The following is a 24064-nucleotide window of genomic DNA, read 5'->3' as shown; positions in this document are numbered from 1 at the left end:
CTGAGGCCTCCCCATCCATTTGGAACTGTAAGTCAATTATACCTTTTTCTTTCATAAATTACTCAGTCTCGGGTAGTATCTTTATGGCAGTGTGAAAACAGACTGATACAATATCTAAATATTAAAGTTATTATCTTTTCTGGATGATGAAACTAGGAGTGGTTTTTAAAAATGTTTTGCTTTATACTTTGCTATTTGTGTTAGGTTTCCTATTATTAGCATGTGTTACTTTTATAAATCAGAAACAATAATATTTTTTAGTCACTTTTCTAAATACACGTTCCGTATCTCCACTAAATGGAATGATTTGAGGTCCAACATAATATATTTGGGTTAGATGTATGAAAGAATCATTTTCTAAAGTGATAAAACTTTCCCAAAATGCCCTATAGTATCTCTCTTCATCATTACATTTCTTTCTATTAAAATGTGATTAGTTTTTCAGGTTCTGGACCAAATCCCCTGATTTCTCTTCTCTCATTCACTTACTGCTTAAACTACTCATAAAACAGTTACAGTAATTTTCTTGTACTTAATAGCCTCCTCTTGAGAGGCAGTGAGGTATGGTGATTAAGAACGCAAGTTTCAGAGACAGGCGCCTAGGTTTGAATTCTACCTTGCTACTCACTATTTGTGTGACTTCGGCCAAGTTAACTTTCTGTGCTTCTGCTTCCCCATTCAGAAAACATGATGCCTACAATTCCTTTCTCATGCATTATTGTGAGGATATGTGAGTTCATCCATTTATAGTGCTCAGAACAGTCATTGGTATACATCAAATGTTAGTCATTATTATTCTAAATGTAATCTTCTAGAAGGCAGGAATATCATTTGTTTTTTCTCTATATTCTTAGCTACAACTAAGCACAGTGCTAGAAAATGTATCCTATCAATTTATACCTCTAGGACCCAACATATGTAGGGAACAGTGATATTTGGGGTGGGGGTGGAGAACAAAATGTCAAGCAGTTTTATAGGTTATCTTTGTAATTCACTTTCCATCATTCTTTGAGGTAGATAGGAGATATGAAAGCTAAGGTTCTGAGAATTTAAACATCTTGCCCAAGATGAAATGCAAATTAAATTCATGTCTGTTTGACTGTTTTCATTGTATTACGTGTTGGAAATAAACAGGAATAAATGGATCAGTAAATCTGAGAAAGATCTGGAATTGTCTTTGGAGCTCCTCCAAAATAAATTGTCTTTATTTACCACTGTATCCCCAAAATTTAGCACAGTGCCTACTTCACGGGAAGAGCTCAATAAATATTTATTGCGAAATGACTGAATAAATAAAGAAACAGAAGGACAAAGGAACAAAACAAAGAATGAATGGGCAAAAATGACTTCTTAAAAGGGTATTTTCAGTCTTAATATTCAGTCTCATACATTCAGTCTATGATGAATTTATGACAAATGCTTCCATTCAGCACCTTGAGAAAGCAGAGGAAGTAATTTATACTTATTTGCTATAAGTATAAATTCAGACCAACTGGTTCACAATCACTTGCGGTTTTGTTTTTATAAAATGAAGAAGTAATAAGCCTCCAGCTGTGCAACTATAAGTTTCATTCGTTTGGCTGTGGATTCACTTGGAATTGGCAAAGGAATTCAAATAAATTTGTGTATTGTATCCCAAACATATTCTTTTCTTTTTAATTCGGAGAACTTTAGGAAAACACTTTTTTTGTTTGCATTTTAGATGATTGTATCCTGACCCCCTCCCCCTCAAATATTCAGTCTCAAGCTGGTAAAAGTCTACAGGGACTCCTGGAGGAACTGTTAGAGATGCTTCCTTGATGCAAATTAGTCCCCAACTTCCTCTTAATACATGCATGGGAGAAACACCTAAGTTTAACATAAAATGGATTTGTTTATAATAAGATGTCAACATGATAAAAACAAATTAATACATCTGCAGGATACAATGAAAAGCTATTGCAAAAAATCAGCTGCAAAAATACTTTTCATTTAGATCACAAATACCAGATACTTGAGGAATGAGTCAATATATGTCTTTGTGAAAAGAAGTTTGTATCCCACTGGTGCTTATAAAACATTTCTCAATTTATAAAAGCAGGCTTTCTTGCATGATTTTAGAGTACATAAAACTATTCACCCTGGGAATGGCATAACATCATTTTGGTTTATACAGTTACATGTTTTCTGCCCTCACACACACAGATCTTCAACATTATAATTAATTTTAGAACAGTCTACTTTGAGATAGCCAACTTCCTATAATACTGCAAATATGGTCTAGTGAGAATAGCAGAAGCATATGCAGGATAAATGTTAGTCATAGATGCTTTTAAAGTTTTGGGATCCATTACTAATGTACAATATTGAACAAGAAATATTTCTCAGTTTTTGAACCAGAATCTTGCTACAAATGAGGGAAATTACTCATGTTTGGTATTCTTGCTCTTTTTATTATCGCACATATCCATGGTATATAGTTATGTAACATTGTAGTCATACAATACTTATTATTATTTTTTTTTTGTGGTCACTGGTACATACAGAAAACTGTCTGAAGCATTTACTAAGCCTTAAGTTCTATTTTATTAGGGTAAAACAGACTTTCTGTCCCATCTAAGTTATTTGGGTTGAATTAGAATGATGGCAATAGATTTTATTATAAAAATGACTCACTGTCCTTTTAAATTTTATAATGTAAGAAGAATCATGACAGATCCACAGCTATTAATCACACAAATATATAGACACATAGGCATACCTATAGGTTACTGTCTGGCTCCTAAATATTCGCATCTTATGCATACACTCTGGTACTAAAAGGTGAAAAAGTAGCTGTGTTAAGGATGACACAATTGTAGCATATTCCACAATCTGTGTATAACATTAGCATCTTTTTGTTTTGAAAGTAAATTCAAACATCCTGCCTTTTGTTTATATTGCTTATGGCTTTTCTTACAGTGTGCTTATAAAGTCAACACTTGTATTAGTCAATGTTTGCTATAGTAAGAAACAACCCCAAGACGTCAGTGGCTTATAATAATAAAGATTTATTTCATGCTTACAGGCCTTTGCGTTGGCTACAGCTTTGCTGGGCTGTATGTGTTTTTGCAGTCCTGGATTGCCTGAGGAAAGCGCTTCTTTTGGTAGAGATCAGAAGCTCAAGAGACCAAGTCAATTCATGCAGGCACATCTAAAACTTCTGCAAGGATGTGGTAAATTACATCTACTGACATTCCATTGGCTAAAGAAAGTCACATGGCCAAGCCTTTTGTTGATGAAGTGACATATATTCTTTCCATGGGGTGGGTGAGGATATAGGAGAGTAAATATTAGCTGAAAAATAACACAATCTACTATGACTACAGATTAAAAAGCTAAATCATGTGCCTGAGTTGCAAAAAGAGTTAAATACTAAAATGACATTGTAAATTTAAGGAAATTTTAAATATTTCTTTGGACAACTCCTTGCAAAGAACATGATTGCTTGGGAGCCAGAGTGGAAATTTAGAGAAAGAAATCTAATACATTAATTAAACATAAGATAGCATAAAACAAAAGAGTATTTATGCCTCTTCCGGGCTTCTTTCATACCTTGTGCTTACCTCTATCATTTTACTTGTCATTATGCTTTCTGATTTTTCATTTCTGAGATAAAAATAAAGCTTTTTTTTTTCTTCATATACCCAAGGCCGAGTAAAATCCTTAGCACAGAGTGGGCACTCAATGAATGTTTGTTGAATGACTACATGAATGCATGCATACATAATCCAGAATATATTGTTCTTACTATTCCTTTTTCAGTGCTGAAATTATTTATATTACATAACATGGAAGAACTAACATACTGTATTGGTTTTTTCCTCCCCATTTTCTTTTTCTACCTGAGACTTTTCACTTTTCCTTCCCTCAGTGAGATTATTTGATTTTAAAGAAACAATGTTGAACATTCTCTGTTACATACTGAAGTATTTTCCTGCTAAGCTGTGTGTGTGTGTGTTTGTGTGTGTATGTGTGTGTATAAGACAGAGATCTGTGCAAACAATTTTTATATGTTTAGGAAATATCACTGGAGTACTCACTATTCATTTACTATATTACTGACGAAAATCAGTTCTTGAATTTGTTCTTTCTACATTTATTTCTTTTGTGACTTCCTTACTGGGAATACCTTCAGAGATTGACATCCTGTAGTTATGAGACTGTCAGGAGGACTGTTACTGTACTAACACTGTTAAAAACATTTCAATTAGGTTGTATAATGCAGTGCCTTCACAGTAAATAGCAGACAACAACAGAAACGAATGAAAAAGCTCATAATTTTTTAAAAATGGAAATAGTAGAATGCACACTGTTTTCTATTACCATTCAATACATATAATAAACATTTCAAGTTCTATAAAATTATTGCTAAACTCACTTGGCTCAGCTGCATATTTTTTATAATTTAAATTTCACACTGAAGTCATGAAGTACTTTAAGATGAAGTTCATACAAAATCGCATCTTTCCAGTCATCCAGAAATAGTATAGTGATATCATCTCTACAATTCCCCTTGCTCCTCCAAAGCAAGATTTTACAATTCTGTAGTTATAGATAGACTAAGCATGTGTCAAAAGTAGAAAATATTGGCCAGGCGCGGTGGTTCACGCCTGTAATCCCAGCACTTTGGGAGGCTGAGGCGGGTGGATCACAAGGTCAGGAGATGGAGACCATCCTGGCTAAGATGGTAAAACCTCGTCTCTACTAAAAATATGAAAAAAAAAATTAGCCAGGTGTGGTGGTGGGCGCCTGTAGTCCCAGCTACTCGGGAGGCTGAGGCAGGAGAATGGCGTGAACCCGGGAGGCAGAGCTTGCAGTGAGCAGAGATCCCGCCACTGTACTCCAGGCTGGGCGACAGAGCAAGACTCTGTCTCCAAAAAAAAAAGTAGAAAAAATTATTTTAATGTGGTTATACAAAAGGAAAAGAGATCTTGAAACTTAATTGTTCATGACAAAACTTCTGAGGACTCAAATGGATGTGATTTCTTAGTGAAGTGTTTAAGTGATGTTGGTTTTTTTTACCTTATAGGTCAAAATGGAATAACCGTACAGAGACTAGATGAATTATCCAAAAATTGACAAAAAAGCTGTCTTGTTTCATGAAATATCAGATTTGTAATGAATATTCAGAAAATTTAAATTTAGAATCTTAGACATATTATGGAAGAAATAGTAAAATGATTTAAAATAGTTAACATCTGAATTCTCAAAATTTTTGTTTAGTGCAGAAAAGCACTTGGAATATAGTAAGATCAAGTTCTTTTTATCTGATTATTGCATTTAGTGGAAGGATTCCATCAGATACAATCTAGGCTAAGACTCGTGACACAAATAATATAGAGCTCCCAACAGCAAAGGAGTGAGAACATGCAAATTCTTGTAGGGATTTATTTTTAATTTATATTTGAAAAATGTTTCTAACAGATGGGAAAAAGTAAGGGACTATTCATAAAACTTTTGGCTTTTTTCCACGAAAATGCTCCATTTATTGAACAGGAAATAAGGTATAGAATATGCTTTTAACCAAGCTAGGAATTCATTTCCCCAATTCATAAAGTTATTCATTCCCTCTACAACTAATCTACATATATCTTCATCTGATACCTCTCAATAGATTTGTCTTTAAATAGAGTCCAAGAATAAGTGTTTATGGCACCCTCTTTCAGGAAAGAGGAAAGAGCAATCTCTCTTTTCAATGTCGATAAATGCTAGGTGATGACCAGGTTAAGGATATTACTTGTTGTGACCAAGAAACTTGACAGAGTGGTATGTTCCTGGTTTATCTGATATTATGCCAACTTCAGGTGAAAGCCTAGAGTTTCCTAGGGTGAGTCCAAATTTCATAGAATGAGTTTTGGACTGATGGAGATGATCAAGAAGTTGTTGAGCTTTTCAGATGTTGAATAAAGTAGGAATGGAAAACAGGGCTAAGTATCAAGAATGCAGATTAGACTTAATCAGTAAACTAAGAGGCAAAGTAAGAGGCAAGTGATAAGAGTTAACAACAGGTGTCTATACAACCAATGCTGAGAGCCTTTCCAGCAATAATTCAGAATGGAAGCTGAGTTTGGATTCAAGGAACATAGTCCAATGTTGGGACTTAGAAACATGACATTTGTTAAAGACAGTTTTGATTAATTCTATCTCAAAGAAAAAAAATTCCTCCTTGTCTTCAAGGTTGTTTTCATTAAGAAATTACCACATGACTTAGCTTTTGCCCTGTGGGCATCATAAAGATCCCATTAGATTTTAGAATGGGGTAGTAAAGAAAAGGGCATAAAGGGTGTATAATCACACTCTTATTTTATAAGTCTATGACTCCAAGTGTTTTGTAATAGTCAATGAAAATAGGTAGCAAAAATCCAGTTAACTTCTTTCTTATATAACCAAAGAGAGCTTGGTGAAAGGAATATAATGAGGTGCCATTTAAATTTATGAATTAAAAAGTAAGTAACTTGTTTTAAAATTATTTCATGGGTACAAGTCTTCTCCTTGAGAAGGTAAAAGCCTTGAGGGTGTTGTTCATAGGATAATTCTTTTGTATCTAGCATGTTAGACAATAAAAAATTCTCTCTTTTTTTTTTTTTTTGAGAAAAAGTCTTGCTGAGTCGCCCAGGCTGGAGTACAGTGGCACGATCTCGGCTCACTGCAAGCTCCACCTCCCAGGTTCACACCATTCTCCTGCCTCAGCCTCCCGAGTAGCTGGGACTAAAGGCGCCCACCACCACACCTGGCTAATTTTTTTTTTCATATTTTTAGTAGAGACGAGGTTTTACCATCTTAGCCAGGATGGTCTCCATCTCCTGACCTCGTGATCCACCCACCTCGGCCTCCCAAAGTGCTGGGATTACAGGTGTGAGCCACTGCGCCCGGCCAAAAAATTCTTGAGGCTTGAATTACATTCTGAAAAACTAGCATTTAGTTTACTAAAAAATATTTCCCCAATGAGTAAACTTTATAGCAAACCAAATTATAATTAACTGAATAAAGCATATTAAAAGAAGTAGATGTTTTATAAAGTGACTTAGAATCAGTACAAAAAAAGAGAATACCTCTCAATTTATTTTTTATTGTTCCTAAAACATTTGAGAAATATCAGAAAAGCCTTTAAATATACATTTTAAAAATAGAGGAAGATAGGATGATTTCTTTTTATTCTTCATGGGAGCATTTTAAAGCCCCACTTATGAGAATACAGTTGAAGATAGCTTTGACCTCTATTTTTTTTTTCCTGGAAAAACTCATGAGAGATGGCATGATAAGCATCTCAGTATACATTATAATTTTTGTTACTTCCCTAAGTGTGCCTGAAATTCTACACAATTTATTAAGTAATCTATGTTAGTAATCAAGTGAATAAATAATGAAAGAACATAAGAACAGGATTATGGGCTGGGTGCGGTGGCTTGTGCCTGTAATCCCAGCACTTTGGGAGGCTGAACTGGGCAGATCACTTGAGCCCAGGAGTTTGAGACTAGTCAGGCCTATGTGGTGAAACCTCATCTCTGGTAAAAATACAAAAAATTAGCTGGGCATGGAGGTACATACCTGTAATGGAGGCTGAGGCACAAGAATCGCTTGAACCCGGGAGGTGGAGGTTGCAGTGAGCTGAGATCATGCCACTACACTCCAGCCTGGGCAACAAAAAAAGACTCTGTCTCAGAAAAAGAACAGGATTATGGTGGCAATGCCATCTGCATGGTCACTTTGGAACACTGGCAAGGGTACCAAAGTGTCAAATTTGCATGGGGACCTCCTTGAAACATGCGTTGTTCTCTCCCTGCCCCCTTTAGGAGAAGCTTTCTGGGGCACTAGGATGATGATACAAAGAGGAAAACCAAACTGGGGGGAAAAAAAGCTGCCATCAATTTGGGGGAAAGTGGAAGATGTTCCCTGAGAAGGTGAGAATTACCCAAGTGGCAAAAGAAAGAAGAAAGGTACACTAGACTCGGGCAACTCAATTATGGTTTGCAACAATAACTACTCATCACTGTTCGTGCGTGATATCCCTCATGTGTTGCTCAGCCTGTTTCCTGAGAAATTTGTTGCAGATCCTGCTTCGTAAAGGGCTGTAAAAAGGAATAAAATAATCTTTTCTTTTAAAATTATTTAAAATGTTTTGTTATTTTTCATAGAGAAGGGGTTTCACCATGTTGCCCAGGCTGGTCTCAAATTCTTGACCTTAAGCCATCCACCTGCCTCGGCCCCCCAAAGTGCTGGGATTGCAGGTATAAGTCATCACGCCTGGCCCCAAATCATCTTTTCAATTGGTAAATGGTTGTAGGCAATGTGAAGAGAAAACAAAATCCCTTCTCCTAAAGTTTAGGACTTGGCAATGAGCACTGGATGGATGAGCAGAGCCAAGGAACACTGGAAAATGGAAATGAGTATGGGTCACTTGGGTTCCATAGAGAACAGAGAGCAGAATTTTGTAAAACATCAGGAAAAACTCAGTTCCTGCAACATTTCCATTTGTCGCCAAGGCTAGCATGGTCTGGGAAAAAAAGCATAATTTTTCAAAATAAAGTTATTATTTTATTTGGGATTTAGTTTATGAAGGACAATATCGTGTTCCTCTAGCCCACACAAATAAATTATGCCTGGCCATAAATAGTAATATATTAAATGAGCAAACCAGTTTTGCATAAAAGGCATGGTCTGACTTCCCTGTGGACGTGACAATAGAAATAGCATTCCTTCCTTTTTTAAATTCATTCATCACTACTTAAAGAATGACTATAACGTGGTCATTCTCAGTGGGGCAAGAGGTTGTTATAAATGGAAGCAAGTAATGGTGCAAATGCAGTAGCTTATTGTTTATTTTGATAAAATAAATCATATCAGATTCGAGGGTGTTGCTTTTTTACCTCTTCCAGTAGGAAAGGGTAGAATGAATCTGAGCACCCTGGAAATTGGTATGGCTGTGTGCTACTCAAGTATAGCAGTACGCAAAAAAGGAGAGTTGAGAGCCACAACTGTATAGCAATATAGCGAAGAATAAGTTTTCTTGTCCTTGGGCTTTTATAGTCACTCTAAATCAAGAACTGTTCCAGAGAGTGATAATTACTCAAAAGAGAGAAAACTACAGGTAATAGAATTCCAGAGAGAAAGATTAACTCAAGCCAGGAATGATTAGAAAATTCTTCACAAAAGTGGAAAAAGCTGGGCATAATTACATGATGTATGACTTTAAAGGGTAAGGTGGCTCTTTAATTATTAAATAATACTTTCTTAAAACACTTATTGGGTACCCAAGTGGTGGGGATATAAAGATAAACAGGATAAAATCCATGCCCTTGAATATTTTAGGTAGGGGACACATACACCAAAAAAAAAAAAAAAAAAAGGAAGAAAAATAATGTCATGGAACAAATACAATGTCATACCACAATATAGTGCTAGAACAGAGGTGATATAGGGCCTCAGAACAATACATAGGAAAAATCCTTCAGTGCTACCTGGGAAGGGATAGGTAAAATAAGATAAAGTTATTTCTGAGGCTGAGCACAGTGGCTCACATCTGTAATCCCAGCAGTTTGGGAGGCTGAGGTGGGTGGATCACTAGAGGTCAGGAGTTCGAGACAACCATGGCCAACATGGTGAAACCCTGTTTCTACTAAAAATACAAAAAATTAGCCGAGTGTGGGGGTGCTTGCCTGTGGTCCCAGCTACTGTGGAGGCTGAGATGGGAGAATCACCTGAGCCTAGGAGGCGGAGGTTGAACTGAGCCCAGATTGCACCACTGCACTGCAGCCTGGGTGACAGAGCAAGACTCTGTTTCAAAGAAAAGAAAAAAAAGTTATTTCTGAACTGAGATTTCATTCAGTTATTACTCATTAATTTAACTAACATGCATTAAGTGCCTACTATGTTCACAGTGCTTGCTCTCAAGGGATTGATAGTCAAATGGTGGATAAGACATGTAAACAGATAAGTACAATGATGGATTTAATTAAATACCCAAGGTGCACAGCATTATTAAAGATACGGAGGTCAAATGTGTGTGGGAGGTTGTGGAAATGCTTCATAGAGGAGGTGAGTTTTTAAAGATGTGGAGGTTATTTGTTAGGCAGATTGTAATGGAGAATATCAAGGATGAAGGAAGTACCAGACAATAAAAGTGGGAGTAAAGGTGCAGTGGCCTGCTCCAACTTGGTGTATACACAGGACTGACAGAAACTTGATATGACTAGAGCTTTGGATAACAAAGATGAGACAAGAAATCAGGTTGGTAGGGACCAGATCATAGAGAGCCTTGAATCCAGACTTAAGGACTTTGATTTTTCTCTGTAGACCAGTAATTTTCAAACTGGAACCCACTACTTCCTTGAGTTTCAAGGAAGTACATTAGGAAGGTGATATGGTTTGGCTGTGTCCCCACAGGGGAGCTCAAATTGTAGCTGCCATAATTCCTATGTGTCATGGGGAGGACCTGGTGGGAGGTAATTGAATCATGAAAACGGCTCTTTCTCATGCTGTTCTTGTGATAGTGAATAAGTCTCATGAAATCCGATGGTTTTATAAAAGGGAGTTCTCCTGCAAATGCTCTCTCTTAACTGCCGCCATGCAAGACATGACTTCGCTCCTCCTTTGCCTCTCACCATGATAGTGAGGCCTCTCCAGTCACATGGAACTGTGAGTCCATTAAACCTCTTTCCTTTATAAATTACCCCATCTCAGGTATGTCTTTATTAGCAGTGTGAGAGTAGACTAATACAGAAGGTAAAGAGCATACCAAAAAGGCAGACTTTTTGGGGGCTGTGAACACTAAGCTAAAGAGTTTTAAACACTAATCTTTAGGTTATGTTAAATTATTGAACACTTTTAAGGAAGGAGGTGATAGGCTACGAACTGTTTTTGAATGATCAATCCATCCACAAGATTTCTGTATCATTCCAGAAATCTGTAAGTCATCCCAAATTGCTTCATTGTTCTTCTAATTAATAACTAAGCAATTGCTAAATCCTATTTATTCTTTCTCCTAAACAATCCTTAAATCCATCCTTTCCCTTCCTTCTTTACTGGGACTACCAGTGGTTCAGGTCCTCATCATTTTTCCCCTTGTCAAATAAAAGAGCATTTAACTTACTGCTCAGTACTCTTTAGTCAATCCTATATGTAACTTTGTCATATCACTTCTTGCACCATTTTGAAATTTATTAGATTTTTTTTTTTTTTTGGAAACAGGGTCTCACTCTGTCACTCAGGCTGGAGTTCTGTGGCACAATCATAGCTCACTGCAGCCTGGAACTCCTGGGCTCAAGGGATCTCTCCACCTCAGCCTCCCAAGTTGCTGGGACTATAGTCCTAGCCTCACTTTGTTGCCCAGCCTGGTCTCAAACTCCAGGCCTCAAGTGGTCCTCCTGCCTCAACCTCCCAAGTCTCTAGGATTACGTGCGTGAGCTACCGTGCCCAGCTGAAATTTATTTCTGAAGTGTGTATGTTTTCCATTAGAGTACAAGTTCCTGGAAAACTGATGTGAAAGGTCCTGAAAGACTGTCATTTGGATTCACTGCTAAATGTTCTTCAGTTATTCATTCTCTCTCACAGATCAGTTCGTCCTTTTCTATGGATCATACAAGTAGCATACAAACATGCTATACTTTTCCCCATCTTAAAAAATCTACCCTTGTTTCCATATCCTCCATTTGCTGCTATTCCCCTCATAGCAAAACTTAAAAGAATTGTATAGAACCACTTTCTCTATTTCTTCACTTCAATTTTTTCATAAACTCACTTCACTCTGACTTTCATCTCCATCACTCCACTACAAAGTCACTTGTCACAGTCATCATATCCAGTAGTTAACTCTTCACCCACATCTTCCTTGACCTTTGAGTAGCACTGGATACAGTTGATAATAATGTCTTACAATAGCTGAAAATATTCTCTTAAGTTTCCTCTTGGCTTAGTGGATATTTCTTTTCAGGATCCTCTTCCTTTTTTTTTTTTTTGAGCCAGAGTCTCGCTCTGTCGCCCAGGCTGGAGTGCAGTGGTGCCATCCTGGCTCACTGCAAGCTCCAGCTCCCAGGTTAATGCCATTCTCCTGCCTCAGCCTCCCAAGTAGCTGGGACTACTGGCGCCCGCCACCACGCCCGGCTGATTTTTTGTATTTTTAGTAGAGACGGGGTTTCACCGTGTTAGCCAGCCAGGATGTTCTCGATCTCCTGACCTCATGATCCGCCCGCCTCGGCCTCCTAAAGTGCTGGGATTACAGAAGTGAGCCACTGAGCCCGGCCAATCCTCTTCCTTTTATAGGTCTCTAAGTCTGGGATGGTTCAGCCCTGGAGTCTCTTCCTTTTGCTGTCTACATTCACTTCCTAAGGGATCTCCAGTCCTGTGGGATATACGCTAATGATTTTGAAACTTACATTTTGAATTTGGGCCTCTTCCCTGAATGCTGATGATTTTGAAACTTACATTTTTGAGTCTGGGCCTCTTCACTCTGGTCACAAACTACCTATTTGGTGTGTCCTTTGGGATTGCTATTAAGCATCTCAAACTTCGCATGGTCAGATCAGAATTTTGTCCCGCAACCTCCCTTCTTTTCCCCCAGCTTATTTCTCATAAAGTCTTTGGCATTTCAGTCTATGGCACTCTTATTCATCTCATTGTATGGGCCAAAAATCCAAGTCTTTGATTTCTCTTTTTTGATTCTTTGCACACTTTTCATCTAACCATCACCAAAATTTCTTGGTGTTAACTTCAAAATCTTCATGCCAAATCTGAATGCCTCTCACCATTTTCACTGCTACCATCCTAGTGTAAGCTACTATCAGCATTCATCTGGTCTACTTCAATAGTCTCTAAATTAGTTTTTTTGTTTACACTTTTGACCCCTTAGACTCTCTTCCACACAACCATCTAGAGCCATCTTTAAGTTTATAATTCATATCGTGTCACTCTCCTGTTCAAAAATTCTCAGAATATACTTGACTACACTTTTTTAAAAATCTAAAGGTTTTAATACAGCTTACCCATTATAATCTAGCTATAGGCATTCTAACCACAAACCCTTTCATTCTCCTCCTTGTCCACACCACTCTGGACACACCAACCTTCTTGTTATTCCACCAATATGCCTTTAGCACTGTCTCAGGACCGCTGCACTTGCTATTCCTTCTGCCTGAAATGCTCTTATCCCAACTATTTCAATGGCTCCTTCCTGCACATAATTCTTAGATGCTACATTCTCAGAAAGACTTTTTGATGACCTATATAAAATGCCTGCCCTCCCCCATCCCCACTTTCATCTCTGTATTCATTTATTCTGCTTTTCCTTCACAGCACTTAACACTAACCTTACATTATATATTTATTTGACTCCTTATTTTCTGGTTCTTACAGTAGAATGCAACAAAACACTCTTTTCTCGACCTAACTCTAGTCAGACTCCTCTGACCCACTAGGTCCTGTCCTTGGGCATGTCTTCAAGAGCCCAGTTTTAGCAAGAATTCTGCTAAGCCAATTTAGCCAAAATTCCCCACCCTCACTACCTGATCACTCTTGATGTCTAACCAAATTTCTCACCCCTACACCATTCCCCGGGTAATAGCGGATCACCCTGGCCTGCCTTCAACAAGAATCCTGTTAGGTCCGTTTAGCAAAGAATTACCCCACCCTCCTAGTAATTTTCCATTCATCAACACATCTTGTCCCTCCTCCTTGGCTATAAATCTCTACTTTTCTTTGTTGTATTTGGAGTTGAGCCCAATCTCTGTCTCCTACTGTAAAACCTCATTGCAGGAGGTCCTATACCTTTCACAATAGTCCCAAATAAAGTCTGCCTTACTGTCTTTAATAAGTGTCATGAATTATTATTTTCTTTAACAAAAACTACCATTATAAGTGGTAAATAAGATAGGCTATACTATCTGTTTTGTTCATTGCTACATTCCCAGTGCCTAGAAGAGTAGTGTGCCACTCAGTAGGTATTCAATATATCTTTGCTCAATGAATGAATGTACTTAGAACAAAGCAATGATATACTCCGAGAATCTAGAAATCTTTTGTCTGTGGAATAGCTAGTTGTGTAACAATTTAAAAACATTTCAATATTTTAAAAGTAGAAGGTGAAAAGTTTATTACTTAATGCTTTTAAAAACTATTAACAGAATTTTACAGAATTGAAACCCCAGAGTCTTGAAAGGGCACCTAGTCTAAGCCTATATACAAATTAAAAAAAGAAATTGAATTATCTGATTTTTTTAAGGTCCTTATTCTTGGAAGGAGAATTAGTTTATTATTTATAGAGCATTTAGAACTTGAAATTACCTAATTTATCTAAAGTTTGCATTAATCATGTCAAAGCTTAATAGTTAATGTTAACGGGATTTTGCCAACAGCCAAAGCACTAACACCCACTTGAGGTCATTAAAAGAGTATTATAAAAGGCTTCAAATAATAGTATATTACACAGTTTTGTCAAGGGGTGTTTTAATTCCAACAGACAGCCATAACAGAGATGATAATCAACTCAAGGTGACACTGGTATCTCCTTACTCCAACTTCACCAGTTCAAAAGTATTCAGTACAGATAGTCACTGAATCCATGCCAAGAGGGAAATAATTGATTTAACTGATCTAAAAGTGTGTTTGAGCTTTTTTTCAGACAAGCTGTCAACACACACATGAAAGCAAGATTCTAAAAGTGCTGTCAGATCCATAATGTTTATACAGCAAAGCAAACAACCTTTGTTATTCCAATTAATGCATCTGCTCATGAAGGAAGTCTGATCCAAAATGTTTTATTTTTTCTCAGCTGCACTGAAAATTATAATGTTGACTCATATTGAAGCAATTTAGAAATGTACTCAGCCACAAAATGAAAATGGATTAAGTATAATATTTGTTACTAGGGTACCTGCTAAAAATAACATCTCAAAATTATTTATTACATTTCCTTTAAAGGGTTTCAAGTATTGTCATGTGTATCTACTTATCTCTTTGAAGGGGGCTAGGCCCATAATAGTATTCTCTTAAACTTACAAACCAATGATGATAAATATTAGGAGATAAACTGTGTATAGGGAAAATAATGTGGCAAGATCAGCTTGTTGAGATACCTTGGACGGTGACCTACAATACTTTACAGTAATTACTCTATCTTTTCCCCTCTATTGTTTAACTCTAAAACAGGGAGTGGAGTTTGGGAGTTGAATGTCCCAACACCTGACAAGTACTTTAGTACTTTATAGTCTAGTTCAACACTATTAGTTTTACCAATAAGAAGTGAAATGCTCAGTTTAAGGACACATTGCTAAGAGGCTGAGATGGAACATGAACTCAGGATATATATGTACATATACAAATATATACACATAGATAATAGAGAGAGAGAGTATATGTATGTATATATACACATATATACGTACATACATACATACATATATGTATATATATGTATACACACATATTTAATTATACATATAATTTTGAGACAAGGTCTTGCTCAGTTGCCCAGGCTGAAATGCAGTGCTGTGATCCTGGCTTACTGCAATCTCTGCCTCCCAGGCTCAGGTGATCCTCCCACCTCAGCCTCCCTAGTAGCTGGGACTACAGGCGCACTCCACCAGTCCAGTTATTTTTTGTACAGACACATTTTCACCATGTTGCTCAGGTGGGTTTCGAACTCCTGGACTCAAGAGATCCACCTGCCTCGGCCTCCCAAAGTGTTGGGATTTCAGGTGTGAGCCATTGCACCAGGCCATGATTTTTTATTCCAAATACTGAGCTTTCTCTACTACCTCTTGTGATCATGAATAATTATTGAGATAAATCCAACAAGATCGGGATATTCAACAGTTAAAATAATTCGATGTTTCAACAAATAGATGACATTTTTTAAAAAGAGTGGGAAGAGAAAACACTACATATTAAAATAGATGTATTGACAAAATGGTAAGTATGACTTTTTTGATTCTGATTAGCATAAACCAACTGTAAAACTACATTCCTGAGACAATCAAGGGATATTCACCACAGAGTGGGTATTTCATAACAGTAAGGAATTAGTGCTAATTTTGTTAGATATGTTAGTAGTAGTATGGTTGTGTTAAAAAGAAGTGCTTATCTGTTAGACCTATATACTGTAGTATTTGCCAGTGAAATAATCTGCTTATTTACTTTAACATACTCCTGAAAATAAATTTAAAAAGTGCAGAGATAGATGGGTAAATGATGACAATTGTTGATCATCACAGATGCTAAGGTTATTTATGTTACTCTACTTTTGTGTATGTTTGAAATTTTTCACACAAAATTTTAAAAATGTAATTATTGAGCTTGTACTTCCTATAAAATACCATAAACATCCTTTATTATTCATCGAGTGTCCAACTTTTTTATTTTAAATTGGAGACAGCCATAGAAGCCCTATATGATGAATCTATAGACTTCAAAGGTGCTAACTCATGCCTCTCTAACCTCACTAATGACTGCTGTGCTGAGATGGAAAATTATGCTTTGCCTTTAATATGTGTATACATAAAATAAAACTGCACTCTTCCCTGTATTGTTGTTACTTGATTCTCTAGCTTAGTAACTAACCCTTTCTAAAATTCAATTTAGCAAATATTTTTGGAATGATATACCAGGTTCCACCAGGCCCCAGAAACAGCAAGTGGGGTATGAACATATCATTTGCATATATAATATGTAAATATAAATACATATATGTATCTATCTATAGGTATGTATAATGTATATGATAATAGAATTGATAAATTCTATATTAGCTATATTAAACATGTACAATGGAAAACCTAAAAAGAAACATGTAATGAAAAACGTAATGAATCATGCTTAATGTCAGAATTATCTTTCTATTCTATTTAAAAATTTACAAAATATAAAGAGGTAATCAAAGAGTATACAGCCAGAAAATGTAGAAAACAGGTATTATAGAGGTATGTTAGATAATTAATTTATAAAAATATTGTTATTTTTCTGGATTTGGGGATGTTTGTGGCATTTGTCAGCTTTTATAAATTTGTAGAGAGTTGTTTTTCACTTCAAATTCTCACTTTCATACCCAATTTTGCATTTTTTTTCCCTTAAAGAGATTCCCCCACACTGAATAAACTTCAGGTGCCACATTCTGAATCTGCTTGGATATCCATATTTTGTCAGGCATTGTCCCGGGAGCTAAGGATACATCAGTGAACAAAATAGAGAAAAAAGGCCTCTCTTCTTTTGTGAAGTTTAGATTCTAATTGGGAGAAACAGACAAAAATATAATAAGCACATAAATTAAATAGTATGTTAGATGGCTAGTGCTATGTAAAAAAGTTGAGGAGGGTCAGGGGACGAGAGTGCAGGGCAGAGAGCATGAGTGAGATAAAACTGCAATTTAGGCCTGGTGCGGTGGCTCACGCCCGTAATCTCAGTACTTTGAGAGGCTGAGGCAGGACAATCACTTGAGTCCAGGAGTTTGAGACCAGCCTGGGTAACATGGCGAGACCCTGTCTCTAAAAAAAAAAAAAAAAAAAAAAAATTACAAAAAAATTACAAAAAAAAAAAAGAAACTGCAACTTAAATAGGGTGGCCAGGGTAGGGTTCACCAAGAAGGTGACTGTGAGCAAAGACTTGAAATAACTGGTTACTGATAATACCAATGGTGTCTAGTACAGTATATTAGTTTAGTGGTCTTGCATTAATGTCCTATTCAGGACTTATTTTAGAATATTTGAAGGTAAACAACCCCAAAGTTTCAGAAGCAGGAGGGTAAAGCAGTAATAGTTGGACCAGCGCTAAGAACTGAACATCTCCCTGGGGCACTGGTCTTAGAGATTGGTACTAAACAATAGCGGCGTGAAACCTTCATTGGAAGATAATAAAATGGGAACATTGCATTTACCAGGTCATCTTTAGGGGTGAGACCTCCAAGAGGCATGACCCTTAAGGAGATCTACTCTGATTAACTGTCGGGTTTTCTACTGCTGAGTAGGAAGAGGCAAATATGGAACCTTATCTTGAAGTGTCCAGGACAACAGAGGGCTGAGTACTGCCACCAAGAGTTGTCCTTCTTACCCACTTACCATTCAACCTTTCCTCTAAATAAAAGTCAAAAAAACAACAAAAAGTAGTTTAAATACTTACAAATTTATAGGATATATTATCGGACTGCCCAAGAAATAATAAAAATATGAAAATGGAACCACAACTGTGACAATTTTTAACTTTCTTAGAGCACCATACTTTCTTTTGGCATAGGCAGCTGCGGTATAGTAGGCAGACTGAAGGACAAGTCAGAACTGGATATGAGTTCTGACTCTGCCACTTTTTAGCCCTGGGCAAATCAGAAAGGGAAAAACTAAGTTTTATCGTCTATAAAATGGGAATAATAATCTTTCTTTTATGACAATTAAATAATTGTGTTTAAATGAACTTCTTAATCAACAAAGTATCATAGATGTTTCACATAGTAACAAAACTATAAGGTAGTCCACAATAGCTATGTAAGAATCATAGTTATGAAGTATATAATAATTTAACTTATAGTATTTATCAACAAATAGTTAAGACAGTACGAAATGCTTTGAAATCTCAATTTACAGTTAGTCTTTATGTAGCTTCAAGAAAGCAATCATCTAACTTCAAGTGAAGACTTTTCAACATCTTTTAACGGGATATTAGAGCAGAAGACATATACATCTCATACCTCAAAAGCAGAATAGGTCTTTTCTTACTCACTTGAATGCTGAAGGAATGACCCTTAACCAGATGAAAGTTCAGCACAAAAATAACTGGCTATTTTCTCAAAATTGCCAGCGAGGTAGAGTGATTCCTAGATGATACTTGTCAGCAAGGAAGATGATCTGAAGAATGAACAAAAATAGCCTCTGTTTAACAGCTGTGATATCTATAATTTATAAGCTGTGATCATCTCTCATCAGATTGTCTTGATGTTTGGATGAAAATGAATGTTTGAAATTTCTATATTTAGTACTTATCAGAAAACAAAGTTTTGTTGTGTCCTATTCTTTTTGATCAATACATTTCAATTTACATATAAACAGTGTTCAAGAGACTTCATGTTTGAGGAATGTGACCTTGAAACTCTACTGGCATGCAGTGCTATAAATGTTTGACTAATCCTTAATTACTTAGCCCCAAACAGAATTTTTTTTTTTACTGTTTTAAAATTTTTTATTTCATTGGCAAATAAAAATTGTATATATTTAGTATGTATATGTTTTGAAATATATTGATTGTGGAATGGCTATAAGTCAAGCTAATTAAACATATTGTATACGAATCTTTTTGTGTGTGTGGTGAGAAGCAAATAAACTTTAATCACTGAAAGACAGAACAACATTAAAGAATGAGACAACATTAAAGGAAGGAAGGAGGGAAGGAAGGGCGGGAGAGAAGGAAGAGAGGCAGAGATAATCGCTTTATTACCTAATTCTTTGCCAGTCTTTTTTCTTTTTTTTTCTTTTTGTGGGGGGAGGGTGGGGAGGTCAGTCTTTGAACACGCTGCCTAGGCATCATGCTTCTAATTTCCTCTTACCACTCTTTTCACTTCTATATCACATTTATTCTTCCTTTAATATGTGACCTTGTACTGGCCTCGCCCTTCACAATTCCTCTGTAGCTTACGTATTTTACTTTCTGTGGGCAGAATATTGTTTCCCTTTCCACGTCTTTCCCATTTCCTTCTTGTACAGCTGTATCACATTTCGGTACTATATGTTTATATAAGCGCGTGGTAAAACTACATATTTATATAAGCATGTGCTAAAAAACACTCGAGCAAATACCGTGACTGAGATTTTTTGGAAAACTGTGGGCAAATTAGTTAAAATTGAGAGCTCTGGCGGAGAGGGTCTCTTCCATCTATAGGACAAAATAATTGGGAATTACAGAATAAGTAGAGGAGGACAATTCAAGAGAGTACAGAGCTGCGTGCGTTCTCCCTGTGCCGCGACCCGTATCCAAAAGCCTCAGACGAGACTTGAGGAGCTTCCTAGAGGCTCTCCTGCCACTGCCCCTTTGGCCAGGGCCCTTCCCGCAGTCTCCCCTCCCGACTCTTCCCTTTTACAGCCCCTCGCTCCCAACACCCGAGGCCCGTCTCTTCTTCCAGTCTGACTTCCAAGTCTTTCCATTCCCTAGGATCGGGCCCCAGTCTCACCCCCTATTTTCACCCCCTTCGGTTTTCCTCAGAAAGGGCCTCCTGCCTCCCTCGGCACCCTCGCCTACCCCCCTCGCAGCACCTGTCGCCTCCGCCCCTCGCTCGGACCCCGCGCATCTGGCGCCGCCCCTCCCGCACTCCCGCCCAGCGCCCCGCGTCCCCGGCCCCCGCTGTCGCTGCTTCGGGTTCCGCCGCAGGAGCCTCTCACTCCCGGGAGCGGGCGCCTCGCGCTCCCTCCCTCGGCCCCGCCCCGCCCGCCGCTCGCCCGTTGCTTCCCACCTGGGTCCGAAGCGCCCAGCGCCCCCTCCCGGGACCCCGCGCCCGCCCCGCGCCCCTCGCGGCTCGGGGTCCGCCCCCTCGCCCGCAGGGCCCGCTGCACTGTGGGTAGGCGGCGGCGGCGGCTGCTACGCGGAGCGGCAGGCGGCGGAGCGAGGCCGCGCGCGCCGAAGATGGCTGAGAAGCAGAAGCACGACGGGCGGGTGAAGATCGGACACTACGTGCTGGGCGACACGCTGGGCGTCGGCACCTTCGGCAAAGTGAAGAGTTGAGTACGCGCTCCGGACCGCTGTGCGGGGCTGCCTGACTTGCGGGAGGCCGGGGGGAGAGGCGGGAGCCCCGGGCCTCAGGCGAGCGCGGGGCTCGGCGGCAGGTGGAGCGGTCCCGGGTCGCGCGGAGCTGGGGCCCCGGGAGGGTGGCGCGCACCGCCTCGCCTGGCACCGGCGCCCGGGCCCCGCAGGGTCCAGGGAAGAGGGCGGGGGTGTGAGCTGAGGATGGGCGTCCTGGGTTCCAGGTCCCGCGCCCATCTGCCTTTCTGGAGGTCGGAGCAAGGCACTTCTGTGTTCTCTGGACCTCAGTGCCCTCCTCTGCAAAATCGGGAGAACTGGACTCGTTCTGCGAGGCGCCTTCCAGCTCTGAGCCTGTAGGCTTAGGGCGGGGATCATCCACGCTACTGAGGACTGAGGCGCCGTTTCGTGCCGGGTGCCCTGTTAGGTGCTTTACATGGAATCTCATTGAATCCTTACAGTGACTTGGTCAACATGTTGTCCTCACCCTAAAGGTGAGAAAACTAGGACCCCTAGAGATGTAGTAACAAGCCCAAGGTCACACAGAAATGGGCAGTACCAGAGTGAAGTCTAAGATGTCCTCCAATTCTGGTCTTGCTGGGAGGTCCCTGCCATCCCCAGATTCCTTCACGTTCCAGGACTCTCGGTTGTTGGGGGTGACTGTTTGGGGGATGCTCCAGGGGCCAGAGGTTGTGAGTCTTTCTTCCTGGGGTGTTGTTTAACGCTGGAATGCAGCTGGATTGGGTCAGAGGTTAATTAAAACAGAGAGGTCTGAAGGTGTTTGTGTTTGTAAAATGGCTATGGGAAGACTTCTAGGGTAAGGGAGAGAAAAAGTTTCCTTGGTGTTTGGAGGATTTGAGGCTGAGGAGATCAGGACTGCTAAGGCATATTCTGCTAAGGTCTGTCTTCATGGAGATAGGATCCCCTTTTGGATGTAGAAAAACAGGCTGCTTTTGAAATGTTATACTTTATTCGAGTTAAGTAACTAGTAAGAATAGGTAAGTATGGAACTTTCATTTGTTTTCTTTTTTGTTAATTAGTCACATGGGATTTAATTAACCTGCCTTCTCTCCAGAATAGAGACAGTTGTTTATTAAAAATACTTTGTTGCAAGTCCAGAATTATAAGTGAAATATTGACCTTTTTTTTTTTCTCTTTGCTGAAGAAATGCTGGGTAGGCAGTCTGGAAATTTTATTCTGAGGTCTCTATTTCCTTGTAAAATTCATATTTTAACCCCAAGTCAAGGCTGTTGAATGAGTAGAAGAGACTCATTTTTCATTCCTGTGGTAAGAATCAGCTCCTGTTTTCTTGCACGTATTTAATACTCATTCATTTGTTCAAAAAACGCTGAGCACCTGCAACGTGGTAGGCACTGTTCTAGGCAATGAGGATACAGCAAGGAAAAAACAGATCTTTTTGTTTAGCTTTCTAGTAGGAGAAGGCAGACAGTAATCAGAATATATATGTAAAAGGTATGTTTAATTTTATTGAGAAAAACGAATCAGGGAAGGGAAGATAGAGAGTTTTGTGAGGTTGGCAGTTTTCAATAAGGTGGTCAGACAAGGTGGTATTTTTGCAAAGACCTAAAAAGTTTGTAAAATTCTTTGCTGTCCTGTGAGGGTTATAAAGTCCTGGGTTATTTTTGAAAGACCTTATAAGTAAAGTGGATAGTTAGAATGTATTTAAGATGAATACAGGACAATCCAGGGATTGGATTAATGCCTGTAATGTTACTTGTCATTTAGTATTATTACTAAGGACTATTGTGTTACAACATTATACAGTTGCTCAAGCAAACAGCGCCTTTGACATTTGGACATGTACACTCAAAGTTATATAACTTAACCCTATGTCCTTTCATATTGTGTTAAAAGTTTTTGCTTGTCTTTTTAAGTTCATATACTGTAATCTGAATGTAGAGTAGAATACTCATCAGATCAATCAGTCCATTGCCAAAGACAACTTAAATCTCTTGTATGTACTTTTGAATTGTTTCCAGGCACTGGCTTCTTAAAATATAAACAGAAAGAACTTTGATTTATGAGAAATTCTTTTCCTGGAGAACCTCTGTCCAATGAACAACCAGTTGAAGGAGTTTTCCTAACACTGTGTTAGATCCTCTCAAAAGTGATACCATGGTTTCCTATCCAAGATTAGGATTAGTACAATTGTTACTCATATAATTCTTCAAGGGACAAGCGAAACAAAAAGTCATGTTTTTTTTTTTTTTAGAAAACGGCTTTATGGTTGGGCACTGTGGCTCACACCTGTAATCCCAGCACTTTGGGAGGCTGAGGCAGGCGGTTCAATTGAGGTCAGGAGTTTGAGACCAGCCTGGCCAACATGGTGAAACCCCGTCTTTACTAAAAATACAAAAATTAGCCGGGCGTGGTGGTAGGCGCCTGTAATCCCAGCTACTGAGGAGTCTGAGGCAGGAGAATCACTTGGACCCGAGAGGCAGAGGTTGCAGTGAGCCAAGATTGCATCACTGCACTCCAGCTTGGGTGGCAGAGCAAGACTCTGTAGAAAACAACTTATTTAGGTATATTTTATATATGAAATTCATCCATTCTAAGTGTACAATTCAATGATTTTTACTAATTTTGCCAAATGTTGCAACCATCATTATAGATAGGTTTTAGGACATTTGAGGACACCACAGTAAGATTCTTTATACCCATTCACAGTTAATCTCATTTCTACCCTCAGTCCCAGGAAATCACTAATCTGTTTTCTGCCTGTATAAATTTGCTTTTTCTAGGCACTTCTTCATAAACGTGATCGTTCAATATGTCATCTTTTGTGTCGAGCTTCTTTAACAATGCTTTTGAGATTCATGCATGACATAGCATGTGCCATTAATTTGTTCCTTTTTATAGTTGAATAATATTCCATTGTGTGGATATGCCACATTTTGTCTATACAAAACCAGTTGATGGTCATGGTTTCAAGTTTTGGGCTATTATAAATAATGGCACTACGAATATTCACATGTAAGTCTTTGTGTGGACATATGTTTTCATACACCTTGGGTAAATAACTAGAAGTAGGATTGCTGGGTCATATCATAGTTTTATTTTTTACTTTTTGAGAAACTGCAACACTTTTCCAAAATGGTCACACCATTTTATAACATTCCCGTCAAAGATGTATGAAAGTTCCCTTTTCTGAGTATCTTTGCCAACATTTGTTATTGTCTGCCTGATTTATTATAGCCATTCTAGTGGGTGCGAAATAGTATCTCATTGAGGCATTAATTTTGCATTTCCCTAAGGACTAATGATGTTGAAAATTGTCTCACGTAATTACTAGTCATTTATGTATTTTCACTGATGGAATGTCTGT

The 24064-nt window shown here is 38.4% G+C and overlaps 1 protein-coding gene and 1 long non-coding RNA gene across 7 annotated transcripts in view; one reads left to right on the top strand and one right to left on the bottom strand.

Moving 5' to 3' along the window:
- Positions 1–2411: 2411 nt before the first annotated feature.
- LOC134809110 (uncharacterized) lies at positions 2412–20535 on the bottom strand. Of its 2 annotated transcripts, none has more exons than XR_010153854.1 (3): positions 20435–20535; positions 18715–18839; positions 2412–3315 (listed from the first exon to the last, which is right to left on the bottom strand). It is a non-coding gene; the product is annotated as an uncharacterized LOC134809110 (long non-coding RNA). The 2 variants fall into 2 exon arrangements; XR_010153853.1 differs by lacking the exon at positions 20435–20535 and adding an exon at positions 19426–20401.
- The window catches only part of PRKAA2 (protein kinase AMP-activated catalytic subunit alpha 2), a 70038-nt gene continuing 66496 nt past the window's right edge, over positions 20523–24064 (top strand). For 2 of the 5 annotated variants that reach the window (XR_010153841.1, XR_010153840.1), the window contains exon 1: positions 20523–20698. Coding sequence is in view for 1 of the 5 variants with exons in the window: in XM_009458687.4 (XP_009456962.1) it covers positions 20605–20698 (94 nt within the window). In the remaining 4 variants the exon portion in view is untranslated. Of the gene's footprint in view, positions 20699–20876; positions 21213–24064 lie in introns of those variants that run through there. The other 3 variants (XM_009458687.4, XM_016919269.4, XM_063801562.1) reach the window with 3 other exon arrangements.

Source organism: Pan troglodytes, chromosome 1 (assembly GCF_028858775.2).
Source record: "Pan troglodytes isolate AG18354 chromosome 1, NHGRI_mPanTro3-v2.0_pri, whole genome shotgun sequence".
In the NCBI taxonomy this organism is placed as follows: domain Eukaryota; kingdom Metazoa; phylum Chordata; class Mammalia; order Primates; family Hominidae; genus Pan; species Pan troglodytes.
This window is presented reverse-complemented; position numbering and strand designations above follow the sequence as displayed.